General features: G+C 40.5%; 1 protein-coding gene across 1 annotated transcript in view; it reads right to left on the bottom strand.

Moving 5' to 3' along the window:
• Positions 1-8096: 8096 nt before the first annotated feature.
• The window catches only part of SUCLG1 (succinate-CoA ligase alpha subunit), a 35549-nt gene continuing 29204 nt past the window's right edge, over positions 8097-14441 (bottom strand). Inside the window, exons 10-11 of the mRNA XM_021715215.1 lie at positions 9953-10141; positions 8097-8338 (exon numbers count right to left, since the gene is read on the bottom strand). Of these exons, the coding sequence (XP_021570890.1) occupies positions 8312-8338; positions 9953-10141 (216 nt within the window). The 3' untranslated portion in view covers positions 8097-8311. The remainder of the gene's footprint in view (positions 8339-9952; positions 10142-14441) is intronic.

The following is a 14441-nucleotide window of genomic DNA, read 5'->3' as shown; positions in this document are numbered from 1 at the left end:
TCCCTGCCCTCCCATAGTTTCCCGCCACTGTCATTCCTTTTCTTATAGTATTACGATAGTTGTTCAAGTTCCACTTATGAGTGAGAACATGTGATACTCAGATCTTTGTTTCTGTGAGAAATCACTCAATACTATAAAAAAAGATACCTACACACGTATGTTTATCATAGCATTGTTCACAATAGCAAGATCATGGAACCAACCATGTTGTCCATCAAAAGAGGACTAGATTAAACAATGTGGTCCATATACACAATGGAATATTACGCAGCTATACAGAAGAACAAAATCATGAATTTTGCAGCAACCTGAATGGAATTAGAGTTTATAATACCCAGTCAAATCTTATGGGGCTCTGAGAAGCAGTTTAGGGTGTCTGAGCTGTTGGTCAAGGCCTGGAAATGCAGATATCTTCACTGTTGGGGGTTGTTGGTCCCACGGCTTTGAGGTGTAGATGTCCGCACCAAACTGGTCACTATCAGGTGGTGTTAATTACTTGTCTCTGAAACATAACCTTGGGAAAGCAAACACTGACAGTCAGTACCAGGCTGCTATCAGCATAGCTATGGCATGTGGTCTCCGAAAGCAGATAACGGCTTGCTATTAGAGCAGTGCTCACTTTTTGGGTCATTGCAACTCTGTGCTCCATTTGCATGACGAGTTGTTTTAACTTCAACCTCCTCTCCCCATCCCCCTGCAAACCCTACCAGTTGTATGTTACGGGTGTGTGGACCCAGGGAGATGGGAAGTGTGTGAGCTGTTCACAGCAATGAAACAGCAGCAAAAAAAACACCAGGCCGGAAGTGACCAGAGAACTTTGTGCCACAGAAATTGGCTCATACTTTGGCCTTTCACCCCACCCATGACGTGGCTGCGTCTCAAGGCCATTGCATGGGACTCACACAGGACAGGGTGAAGTCCGGGCCTTCTCACGGAAATAACTCGGCAGCCCTGGTGACATGTGAGAATGGAGTGCCCCGCCCTGTTTGCCGCTACACATTTTAGGAGTGGGGGTGCCAGCCAGGAAGAGCAGCCCTTTCATCTCTGTTGAAAGTTGCCCATGGAGGAATTCCAGCTTCTGGGAATCATGGAATAGCTTGATCCAACCAACCTTCCCACAGAGAACACTGCTGGGGAAATTATTTAAAAGAAAACAATTACCTCAAAGCACTGGATAGTGACTAAAATCAGGCAAATGATGAAGGAGGTTGCTTATCCAAGAAGAACGACAAAGGATGAGGTTTCTCAATGTGCCGCTTTTTACTTAAAGGCCTTTGCCAGTATGCAGTAAGTAGTATAACTTAACCATAAAAGGTACAAGGTCAAACAGGAAATCAGAAAGACGCTTTATCGATCAACGAAATTGAATGTATAATCAAAAGCTAAACGTAGATTTCAAGCTCAGATGGTTTTACTTGTGAATTCTGTTCATTCCAAGCAAGAAATAATATCATCCTTACATAAACCCTTTTAGAATGCAGAGGGGAAAGGGACACTTCTCAAATTATTATATAAAGCCAATATTACCCTGATATTGAACCTGGCAAAGACAGGTATACATTTATTATAATACAGCCAATTAAGACCAATATCCCTCATGGCTGTGTTCATAAAAGTTCTTAACATCATATCAGCAAGTTAATCCAGCAACATATGACAAGAGTAAGATCATGACCAACTGGCAATTAGGAGCAGGAATACAAGTCGACATTTAAACGTCACATATTTAAATTGATTATGTCAAAGAAATAAAGTAAAAGATCTATATAAGGGGGGACCCAAAAAACAGAATTTATTTATAAAAATTGTATATTTATTATCTATTTTTTAGATTTTCTATGTGGGGTACAATTCAGGGTTAGGTATGCAAATGTTCGTCATGCAGGTACCCTTGTTGATAAGATGTGCACCACCTTCCTCCCCATGCCGCTCCCAGCAGTTTCCCACTACTGCCAATCTCACTATATTCTTACAGGTTTAAACTTCAATCACCTTTAAAGTACTCTCTGATGCAATACACCTATCTAGGTGCTTTTTCCACTGCTCAAAATAGTTTTTAAAGCAATTTTGATGCCTTTTAGTGCGTCTGCTGTTTTTTTGTTTCACCTCTTCCACATGGGCAAAAGGTTTCCATTTGAGGACTTTTTTCCTGTGGAAACAAACAAAAAAAAAAAAAGTTGCTCAGGGCAAGATAGGGTGAATAAGGAGGTAGGGGCACATGCTGTCTGTTTTTGGTCAAATACTGCCAAACACTCAGCGCAGTATGGGCAGATATACTTATAAATTATCCATCATGAAATGAGCAAACATTTTGAATGTCCAAACTCCCCCCCAAAAATTCACTGAAGCTGAACGCAGCCTCTCACAACAACGCTAGCTTGTACACTGGTGCCAGTGGTCCCTAGAACACTTACCTGGTGGGGTAAGCCTGTACTGCAAGAGACCCACCCTCTAAAAGATAATTCTAGGTGTTTGGGGGTGCCCTCTCATACACAGTCACCTCAAGAGATTCAGAAAAGTCACTGAACAAAATTCATCAACCATTCATGACCTAAAAGACAAACAAGCAAAAGCAAAACATTCAGCTAACTTGAAATAGAGGGGAATTCACCCCATGTGATAAAGGACATCTATGAACATCCTTGAGCTGGTATCATCTAGCAATCTTCAAAACGGGCATAAAGATTGAAAAAATAAGTCAAACTTACCCTACTCGTAGATGACATACATTTTTACATTTTAAAAAATTCTTAAGGAATCTTTTTTAAGGCAATTAGGTCTAATAAATGCAGTTAGCAAAGTTTTAGAGTATACAGTTAAAGTACAAAAATCAATTTATATGTGTGTATTTTTTCCAGAAAAAAATTGGAACTTAGAAAATTATCATCAAATGACAACTCTTCTCAAAATAATCTACAAATTCAACTCAGTCATAATTGCAACCCTCTAGAAATTGACAAACTTATTCTAAAATTTATGTGAAATTATAAAAGCCCTTATTAGAATACAGTCCAGAAATAGCCCCATACATATATGGTCAAATGATCTTTTTAATAAATGAAAGATGTGCAAATAATGAATTTTTCAACAAATATTGCTAGATCCAATTGAATATTCATAGGAAAAAAATTTAATCTCGACCTCTACCTCACGTCATACAAATTAATTCAAGGTTGATATAAGAGCTAAATAACAAGTAATATAGGTTTTATAAGAAAGCAGAAGAATATTATCATGAACTTGGAGTAGAAAAACATTTATTATAATGAAGAAGTAGTAAACAAAAAGGAAAAAAATAGTAAGTTGTTCTTTATCAAAATTTAAAATTTCAGTTTATCAAAAAACACCAGTAAGAAAAAATAAAATAAATGTGTGAGAAAATATTCTTTTTTTAGAAACAAAGTCTTGCTCTGTTGCTCAGGTTAGAGTGCAATGGTATGATCATAGCTCACTGCAGCCTCGAATTCCTGGGTTCAAGCCATCCTCCTGTGTCAATCTTCTAAGTAACTGGAACTACAGGTATGCACCATCATACCTGGCTAATTTTTCTAAATGTTTTGTAGAGACAGGTTCTCAGTATGTTGCCCAGGCTGTTCCTGAACTCCTGAGCTCAAGTGATCCTCCCACTTTGGCCTCCCAGACTGTTGGGATTTACAGGGGTGAGCCATTGAGCCCAGTCAAAAAATATTCTTAAAATAAATATCTGAGAAAGGTCTCATATCCAGAATATATAATTATTAGAACTCAGTACTAAAAAGGTAAGGGGAAAAAATGGACAAAAGACTTGAAAAGTCACCTCACAAAGAAAGAAATATCAAAGGCCAAAAAACACATCTGAAAGCGTTCAGCATCATTATTCTTCACGGAAATACTAATTAAAACATGACAAGATACCACTCACACCCCCACTAGAATGACTACAATGAAAAAGACTACCAAATATTAGCAAAGGTGGGAAAAACCAGACTCTCATATTATCTGAGGGTAGAATATGAAAAGGTACAAGCACTACTTAAAAAAAAAAAAGTTAAATACACACGTTATTACATCCAGCAATTCCGCTCCTAGGTGTCTGCAAGAGAAATGAAAATTTAATTCACAAATACACTTGCACATAAAAGACCACGGCAGCTTTATTTACCAATAGTCAAAAGCTGGAAACAACACAAAAAGCTAACAACTGCAGAATGGATAAACACAGTATGGTGTATTCTTACAATGGAGTGGTACTCAGCAATAAAAGAGAATAAGCTACTCACGTAAACAAGGGCATGGGTGAATATCACAGATACTATGCTAGTTGAAAAAGCCAGGGCAACCTCTTCAGGTCCCCTCCTGCTGTGGGAACTTTTCTGTCCTCTTAATAAATCCTGCTTTCTCACAAAAAAGAAAAATAAAAAAACCAGACATAAAAGATTACATATTGGATGATTCCCTTCATTTAAATTTCCAAAATAGACCAAGCTAATTTTAGGTTAATAAGAATGCAGATTACCTCTGGGGAGGAAGCAATTAGGTATGACAGGATGGGACTTTCTAGGATGGTGAAAACCATCTACATTATGAGAAGGATGTGTTTTCAGGGGTTCATTTGTCAGTTGTACATGGCTGTAATGTATGCATTTCAACGAGTTCAAACTAACTCAGTAAGACGATTCTAACAACAACACCACCGCTAAGGGATGTGGACCAAGGTACAGATCATATAATAATGGTAGAATATTGGTCATTTCCAAAGCTGGGTGACGGGTCCATGGAAGTACATTGTACCATCATAATTCTTTTGTAAACGTTTGAAAGTTTCCATAACAAAAGTTTTTTTTTATGCACTGAGGTTGCGACATGTTCACATTTTTGTGAAAACTGAAACAGGAAACACCAGAACCAAACATTCCATCTACTGCTGTTGGAGCTGCTCAGACCAGAGGTGGAAGTGAGAGCAGGAGGGGAGAGAGGTGAGAGATGGTGAGGAGTGGGTAGCTTCCCGGGATCCTGGGAAAGGCTCAGAGGGTAAGGAGGAAAAGGAAGACAAAAGGGAATGGGGACGATGGGGTGGGGTGGGAAGACAGCAGACAAGTCAAGGGGCACTGACCTCCCCAGGTGAGGCCACAGGAGCAGATGTGTAAGGAGAGAGGGTGTGTCGGGATGGGTGCTCGGGTACCTCAGCCTGGAGTCAGGATGGACACTGAAAAGGGATGCCTTCTGTTAGGGATGTGCAATGAACTCAATGTATGTGTCCCCCTAAAATGCATATGCTGAAACTCTATTTGCAATGTGATGGTATTGTGAGGTGGGGTTTTTACGAGCTATTAGGTCATGAGGGCGGAGCCCTCCTGAATGAGATTAGAGCCCTTATAAGAAAATGCAGGGGACACCCTTATGGAAATTGGAACCATTTGATCAGCCAATTCCTGATCAAAACTCCAAGTGTCCATGCCATAAGAGATAAGATAGACAAGTGGGACCTCATCAAACTGACAAGTTTCTGCAAAGCCAAAGAAACTATCAAGAGAGAAGGGAGACAGCCCACAGACTGGGAAAAAATATTTGTCAACTGTATGTCTGACAAAGGCCTGACATCTAGGATCTACAAGGAACTCAAATTTGCTGAAAAGAAAAAAACAGCACCATTACAAAGTGGGCAAAGATATGAAGACACTTCGCAAAAGAAGACATACAGATACATGAAAAAATGCTCAGCCTCACTAGTCATCAAATAAATGCAAATTAAAATCACATTGAGATACCACCTAACTCCAGTCAGGATGGCTATCACCAATAACTCAAAAAACAACAGATGCTGGCAAGGATGTGGCGAAAAGGGAACACTTCTACACTGTTGGTGAGAGTGTAAACTAGTACAGCCTCTGTGGAAATCAGTGTGGTGATTCCTAAAAGTTCTAAAAATCAACCTTCCATATGACCCTGCAATCCCCCTACTGGGAATACACCTGGAGGAACTATCACTTTATGAAAAGATACCTGCACACGTATGTTTATCACAGGATTGTTGACAGTAACAAGAACATGGAACCAACCGTGCTGCCCATCAAAAGAGGACTGGATTTTTAAAATGTGGTACATATACACGATGGAAGATTACGCAGCCATAAAGAAGAAGAAAATCATGAACTTCACAGCAACCTGGATGGGCTTAGGGTCTATAATACTGAGTGCTCTTTCACAAAGAACTGAGTATCACATGATCTCACTCATAAGTGGACCTTGAACAATTATAGTAATACTATAAGAAAAGGATTGGCAATAGCGAGAAACTGCCAGGGAAGGGGTGGGGAGAAGCAGGATTGGCAGTAGGATTGGAATCCACCTGGGGAAGAGGGGTACACCTCATCAACAAGCGTACCTGCATAATGAACATTTATATACCTTACCCTGAATTGTACCCCATGTCTTTAAAATAATTAAAAGTTAAAAAATAATTTAAAATTTTTTTAAAAGAGAGCAGCAAGCTACCTAGCTCTTTGCACTATATGAGGACCCAACAAGATGGCTATCTGTCCATACACACACACACACAAGAACCCAACCCTGTAGCACCTCATCTTGGGCTTCCCAGCCTCCAGAACTGTGAGAAATAAATGCTTATTTTTTAAGTCATCCAGATTATGACATTTTATTACAGCAGCCTGAGCTAAGACAGGTCACCTGCCCTTCATCTGAGTTGTATAACTGTCACAAAGCCCCAGTGAGTTCAACCAAAGGGTATTTGCCCTACAGGGCTCTTGGGTTGGACGTGCCAGTCAGAAGAAAGGAGGTGCCTTCCTCCCTGGCCAGCAGTGTCAGCCTGGACTGTCCTGAGCTTTGGCGTGCACATCCAAGGGTTTACGAAGCAATGCCACTCCCCAGCAGAGCCCACCCTGGAAAGAGGCACCCTCATACATCTGTAGCGTATTTCTACCCAGTTACCCCTCTGACGTGGGGGTTATTATCCTCTTTTTCAAGATGAGAAAACAAGCAGGAACTAAAGTCTACTCAAATCCAAGGTTGATCACTACATGTCCCTTGGCCTGGGCAGAATCCTGCGGGCTGTCAATCAATCTCCTGACACCTGTTTTTGTGCCCTCAGCAGCAACCTGGGATGGTCCCATAAGCTCCTGTTTCCTCAGGCCCCGGAAACCTCCTCTAATCCCTCCCAGTGCATCCAACGTTCTTCCTCTTCCTTGAAACGTGCTCTTTCCCTCCCCTCTTTTGCACAGGTTGTTCCCCTTGCTTGTGTGTTCATCCTCCTTTTTGCATGGCCGGTACTTTCTCAGTCCTCAGGTCCCAGCGCATACCCCCTCCCCAGGGAGAACTCCATGGTCAGACTTTCTTCCAGGGGCTCCTCCCCAATATTTTTGAAGCTCTTGTTTCCTTCAGGGCAGTGTTACAATTTGAAAATATTTTCTCTCTCCCTCTCTACAACGTATGTTCCTGATGACGGGTGCCCTCTTCTGTCTTGTCTGGTGACAGTAACCTAGCCCTAGAATCACATATTAATAAGCTCCTTCTAAAACACAAAGCAGGATGGCTAACAGCTTTCCTGCTTTCTTGCGGTGAATATCTTAAACCTCAAGCGAAGAATGTAGACTCCAGATGGGGTCGGGAAGAGCCCTCTTCAGAGCCGCGGGAAAGCACAGAATTGGGGAAGACCTCCATCTCCCAGCTAGGCAAAAATTTCCCACTAGGCAGAAACTGACACACAGATGAGATTCTGCTTATAATCCTAATGACTCTTGATGATGATGATAACAACGGTGGTGGTGGGGATAGAAGTGATCAGAGAGGCACTGGTGAATTAAGTTGCCTCACTAAATGCCAGGGATTTTATGCATTTATCTCTAACTCTCCAAACCACCCTGCAAGATGGAGATTATTATGCATACACGTGAGAAAACTGATTTTTGAATCAGAGACCTGATGCCACTCTACATCTAGGATAATGATAAATGCCACGTTGAAGTTATTACAGCCTCAGTTTCTCAGAAGTTTTGGTTACAATGTTAAAACAAGCACATACGCACGCACACACACACACCCCTCCATTCTCCCTCTCTCCTCACCCCACACACTGGAACAAGAAGTCTCCAAAACCACAGTCAAATTAAATGGTAGATTTATTGGTTGTCTTTGTTATACAATCAGGTGAAAAGATCTCAATTCAGGACATCCATCCTTCACTTCGCGTGGGCTTTCTGTGGCAAGGAAGGCCAAAATCGGGCACACAGCCTGACCATCAGGGGGCCACAGAAGCTGCTGGGCCCCATGTCTCCCATGATTCAATCCACAGTTTCAAGAAACTTTGCTTCTTCTTTCATAGCATTTTCCTCTTTTCAAACTCCTTCAGAAACAGAGGAGAAGGAGAACAGAGAGAAAATAAAAAGATAGGAGATGCAAATTATATTCATGGTTAAAATGATTCTGAAGCCTATTATCTTTAGAATCCTTTGAACAACCAAATGACAGAAGTAAAATGTTTCAGGATGAGGGTACTGAACACAAAATAACAGCTTTCAAATTAGTCAACCTGAATTTCACCAAGCTAGATGCAGAGCTTCAACTTTGTCTCCCAAACCCAGAAGCTGAGAAGGAGGCTTTAAAAATAATACTTATTTTTTCACTTCAGTATTACAATAATAATAATACGAGGAGCTGACAAACTTCATCGTGCTTATCCAAGGCTGTAATGCTATCTATAGGAACTACAACCAACCCCTTTAATAAGACAATGGAAACAGGTTTACTTAGTTTCTCAGAGAATAAAGCTAAACAGAGATTCAGTTAGGATTTGAACAAAATGTCAAGAGCCTCAGAAACATCTGAAACAAATACCTTAAACAAAATACTGTTTAAGGAAACAATACTGAAAATCATATTTTTCTAGAGAGTAACAATTAGAACAGGACAAATGTGTAGATGCCTGCTGCCACTTACTGGAGTAAAATGGTAACACACCTCCAGTGTGAATTTAAGCACCTTCAAATAAAATTCTTCACACACTCACTGACCACCCAGATTTCTTTCAAATACTCTATACTCACTGACCACCCAGATTTCTTTCAAATACTCTACACTCACTGACCACCCAGATTTCTTTCAAATGCTGTGTGCCACAGTGTTATATTCCAAAAGACATGATCATGCAAAGATTCAATGAAACAAGGAGTTCGTGTTTTCAGTCACAAGGTCAAAGATCACACCAAATCAGGATTTTGAAAATCTCTCTGAACACTGCACCTTTCTAGGAAAATTGGTGCCGATTTTCAGCATGCTTAAGAAACAAGTTTTTTGTTGTTTTTTGCTTTTCTTGACAAGGCAATAACCATATAAAATAAAGAAGGAGAGAGAGCCTTAAACTCAAAGAGACAAGCTGAAAATCACTGCAAAGATTATGGAAGACCCACAATGTTCCATTAATATGGGAATTTTTTTAATGGTTAAGAAGTCATTCCTCCAACCTGTAAATAACAATGACATCACAATACAGCCAGGGACAGAAAGAAGCTGAAGTTTTTCATTCCTATTACTCAGCCTCCAGGCTCTTTCCCTGGAAACAGTCGGGGTGGCTACAAGCCCAAAGGCCCTCCGTGGAAAAGACAAAATGCAAAACACAAGGCAGTTCTCTGCACAACCTCCTCCTATGCCCTTAAAATGGAAATCATGACACATCTCTCCTATGATCTCCATGATGCTTTTTCATATGTTTTATCTTACCACTTAGAAAAATACAAATCTCGATGTTTAAAGGAAGTTTTAAAATCAGAATGTTAGTCTTGTCCATGCCCAATTAGGGCATTAGACATTAGCAGGGTTGATAAAGACTGTCAAGCTGCACCTCAGAATGAAATAAAACAGATTTATACCCAGAAGCAAAGGCATGGTTTCCAGGTACCCCGCATGGTCCCTCCCTGAGAAGGCCTGCACCTCCGAGCAATCGGGCACTTTCGGGGCTCACCTTGTAGATGGTGGTTCCCAGCTGTGCAGGAGACATGCTGACCACAACTCCCGCACTCTGGAGGGCGGAGATCTTCTCTTTAGCTCCACCTTTTCCTCCGGCAATAATCGCCCCTGCATGGCCCATTCTCCTGCCGGGAGGAGCGGTTAAGCCAGCAATGAAGGACACTACAGGCTTGGCATTTGGACCCTGGAAAGAAGGTGATATTGTAAAAAACACTCCAATGAAAAAATCAAAACAGGGCCTCAGATGCATGACTCTGCCCGTAAATGGTAAATGTCTTGGGCAGGGAAAAGTTCATCATTCATCCTAAGAATGTTAAACTTGACTTAAACCACACTTTTACCTTTGAGTTGAGTCCATTTTCCATATGAACTCAGGAAAACAATGCTGAGCAAATGTTTATATCTGTTGAATATCAAACTCCCACTTCACTGGCACAAGCTGTTTCACAAATACACATGTGACTCTTTCATTTGAAAAATAAAAAGGAACACTTGAAAACACAAGTGTTCTTAAGAATTAAGACACAAGAGTGGCTTACTTTGTTATTAGTTCACCCTTAATAAAAGGCTGGAAAGGACCAAGGACTCAGTTTCCTAGTGACTAAAGCTATATGACCTAGGCCCAAGACATATCACTTCTCCAGACCTCTGCTTCCTCATGTATGGAAGGAAATGGCAGAACTGGATTAACAGTCAAGAGCCTTTTCCACTCTGAAATTCTATGATGTCTATGGAGGAAGAACAGGATTGGCTTTCTTCAACAAAAACTATATTCTAACGCGTAACCTCTGTGTATATAAATACCAATGGACTAGATTCTGAGGTTTAAAACAAACCTCACATACATATACAAGAAATAGAAAAACTCCTGTCTTCTAGACTTACAATGTAGTTGAAGAAATAATTTAAAATATGTACATACATCAATCAGTTAAAAAGGTACCACAAAGCAATATATGAATATAAAGTTTTCACAATGAATGCTAATACTATGTTCAAAATGGAAGTGCAGGGGTATAAAGGGACCAGGTTAAACAGAGAGGCCTGTAGAAGGCAGAACTTGAGCACAAGTGGAACCTGAGAACCTTCATTCAGACACTATCATCTTTCCCAGATCAGTAGTTCTGAAATCATTTGGTCTGGGGACCTCTTATACTCATAAAAATTATTGCGCTCAAAGAGCTTTTGTTTATACAGATTATACCTAAGATATTTAGTACACTAGAAATTAAAACCAAGAAATTATATACATATTTGTAAATTCATTTTAAAATAATATTTTAAAAATTTTTGAAACCACACTAGTGAGAAGAATGGCATTATTTTACCGCTTTTTTTCAGCACTTGGATGCTTCACTTTACAGTAAGAGACAAATGAGTTCTGATAACCATTTTTGCATTCAATCCACTCCAATATGTTACTTTGAAGTATAAAAAAAAATCAGTCTCACACAAATATGTAACTAGAAAAGGGAGAAGTATTTTAATTTGCTGTCTTACAGATAGTTGGAAATATTCGTCTTTGATACTACACAAATGTCTAAGTGTTAAAGTCTTAAAGGCTGGATGCAGTGTTGGAGACAGAAACCAAAGCAGTGAACTCTCTGTCCTTAGTTACTTTAAAACCATTAGTCTGTCTTGCACTTTGAATGGATTTTTACCCACAATGGTTTTATAACACGCATTGGTCAGTTAGGAAAAGGGGTTCACTGAGTTATGCAGATCTTCCAAATGCTGACATTTCATCATTTAATATCAACAGATCACCCATCGGTATCACCAAGCTCATCAGAAAAGCCATACATAGGAGGAGGCTGTCAAGCTCACGGTGGCACATGTAAGTTTTCTGAAATTTTAATATTCACTTGAAAACTCAAATTCTATCAGGAGCAACAAATACTATCAGTTGTCTTCCGTGATATGGCAGATTCACTTTGTTAATTTTTGAGGCGAGATCTGTCAGACGCCCAGGTCTGAACATCAGTTTGTTGACTAGTCACCCTTTCAAGTCAAACTGGAGCTCTGTGACAAAAGGGACAGATTCACAACTCAACTGTGAAAGTGCTTCCCATTTCATCACAGAATACTGGGTTCCAGGGTCACGTTTAATAAAAGGAATAATCTGTACTACTTCATCAAGGGCATTCTTGAAGCTGACATTATTTTTGTGACCATGAGCAGCACATGGCAGTGAACAATGGCCAGGCTGGCTCCACTGATTGCCCGGATTCAAGCCAAGGGCCCAGCATGCAGGGGCTGCACAGCTGACGCTGCTCAGTCCAGCCTCTTCTCCCACTGATCACCCCCCATGTTACTTCCAGTAACCGCAGAACCCTCTACCTTGGTGCCTCCGCTGAGAATGTTCTCCACTCTCCTTGGATTCCCACCTAACTCCTACCTGACTAGCGAATTCCCACCTAACTTTTAAGACCTGGCTCAAGCCCCCTCTACCCTATAAGTCTTTCCCCATTCTCATTCCCCCTCCACAAATGCCCTCATAATCGGTTATCTCTTCAGTGACCCTGCCATGCCTCCTATACATTTCTACTGTTCGGCTCAGTAAGCTGGCTGTGACCTATTTCCTATGAATTTCCTGAACACAGGGGTTATGGTCTCACTCATTTCCATATGCTCAGCACCTACTGCAGTATCTGTGGTACAGAACTAAAAAAACTACCCAAGACATTTATTCACCCGTTTGTGGGCTCTGCAGCACATAAGAATCTCATGTTTGAGTGGCATTAATTTCTACTTGATCCCTCCCCTCCATCTCCTCAAAAATGAGAATATTGTTACAATAGAAAGGAACAAGAGTTTGATGAGCCTAGAATGTCAAAGAAATTTACACTCTGTCCCACTGACAAAGAAGAGTCATTCAGGGTTTTTTAAGTGAAGAAAAATACAATTAAATGACTATCAACCAATGGAACAGGACAGAGATTCTGGAAGCAAAACCTCAATTTCTCAACCAACTCATCTTTGTCAAAGCCTCCAACAACAATCACTGGGGAGAGGAGAACCTATTCAGTAAATGGTGCTGGGAAAACTGGCTGATCACATGCAGAAGACTGAAACAGGATCCCTACCTATCACCATACATAAAAATTAACTCCAAATGGATCAAAAGCCTAAATGTAAAACCTCAAACTATAAGAATCCTAGAAAACGCAGGAGATACTCTTATGGAAATTGGAACTGGAAACCAATTCATATTCAGAACCCTAAATGCCCACACCTTAAGAAATAAGATATACAGGTGGGACCTCATCAAACTAACAAGCTTCTGCAAAGCCAAAGAAAACATCAAGAGAATGGGGAGACAACCCACAGAATGGGAAAAAATATTTGCCAACTGTGTATCTGACAAAGGCCTAATATCTAGGTTCTACAATGAACTCAAACATGCCGAAAGGAAAAAACAAACTGCCTCTTTAAAAAGTGGGCAAAAGACATATACAGACAGTTCTCAAAAGAAGATATACGGGCAGCCATCAGACACATGAAAAAGTGCTCAGCCTCACTCATCATCAGGGAAACGCAAATCAAAACCACACTGAGATACCATCTAACCTCAGTAAGAATGGCCATCATTAATAAAATGATTAATTAAACAACAGATATAGGCAAGGATGTGGAGAAAAAGGAACGCTTTGGGAATGCAAATTAGTGCAACCTCTGTGGAAAACAGTGTAGCGATTTCTGAAAGAACTAGAAATTGACTTTCCATATGACCCAGCAATCCCCCTACTGGGAATATACTCAGAACTCAAATCATCCTACAAAAAAAGATACCTGCACACACATGTTTATTGCAGCATTATTCACAATAGCAAAAACATGAAACCAAACGTGCTGCTGAAACTGGACTGGATTAAAATAATGTGGTACATACACACGATGGAATATTATGCAGCCATGAAGGACAAACATGGACTCTGCAGCAACTTGGATGGATTTAGAATCCACCATACTCAGTGATCTCTCACAGACACAAAGAGCAGAGTCCCCTATGTTCTCACTCATAAGTGGACCCTGAACAATTACCATAATACTTTAAGAAAAGGAGTGGCAGTAGCAAGATACTACTGGGCTGGAGGTGGCCAGGGGCGGGAGAGAACAGCATTAATAAGAGTACCTGATCTCAAACCAGGCAAAGTGGGGACCCAAGGGAGGTCCAAACTGTACCCGTATGACCACTTGTATACCTAATCCTGAACTGTACCCCATATCTTTAAAATAAAATTAAAAAAAAAAAAGAAATGACTTCTGCAGTGGGGGTAGGAATATCAAGAACCATGCAAAGTCCTTTAGGCTCTGTCAAATAATAATCGTGTTTTTCTTGTAGCACAGATTTAGAATGCATAATTTTTCTCTTGTTTTAATTGCTCTGTAAAAAAAGCCGGGCTCAGTGGCTCAGCCTATAATCCCACGCCTTTGGGAGGCTGAGGTGAGTGGATTGCCTGAGCCCGCGGGTTCGAGACCCA

This window comes from Carlito syrichta, unplaced genomic scaffold (assembly GCF_000164805.1).
Source record: "Carlito syrichta isolate Samal-C Ts95f unplaced genomic scaffold, Tarsius_syrichta-2.0.1 Scaffold306846, whole genome shotgun sequence".
Taxonomy (NCBI): domain Eukaryota; kingdom Metazoa; phylum Chordata; class Mammalia; order Primates; family Tarsiidae; genus Carlito; species Carlito syrichta.
The sequence above is the reverse complement of the archived record's forward strand: the minus strand, read 5'-3'. Positions and strand labels throughout refer to the sequence as shown.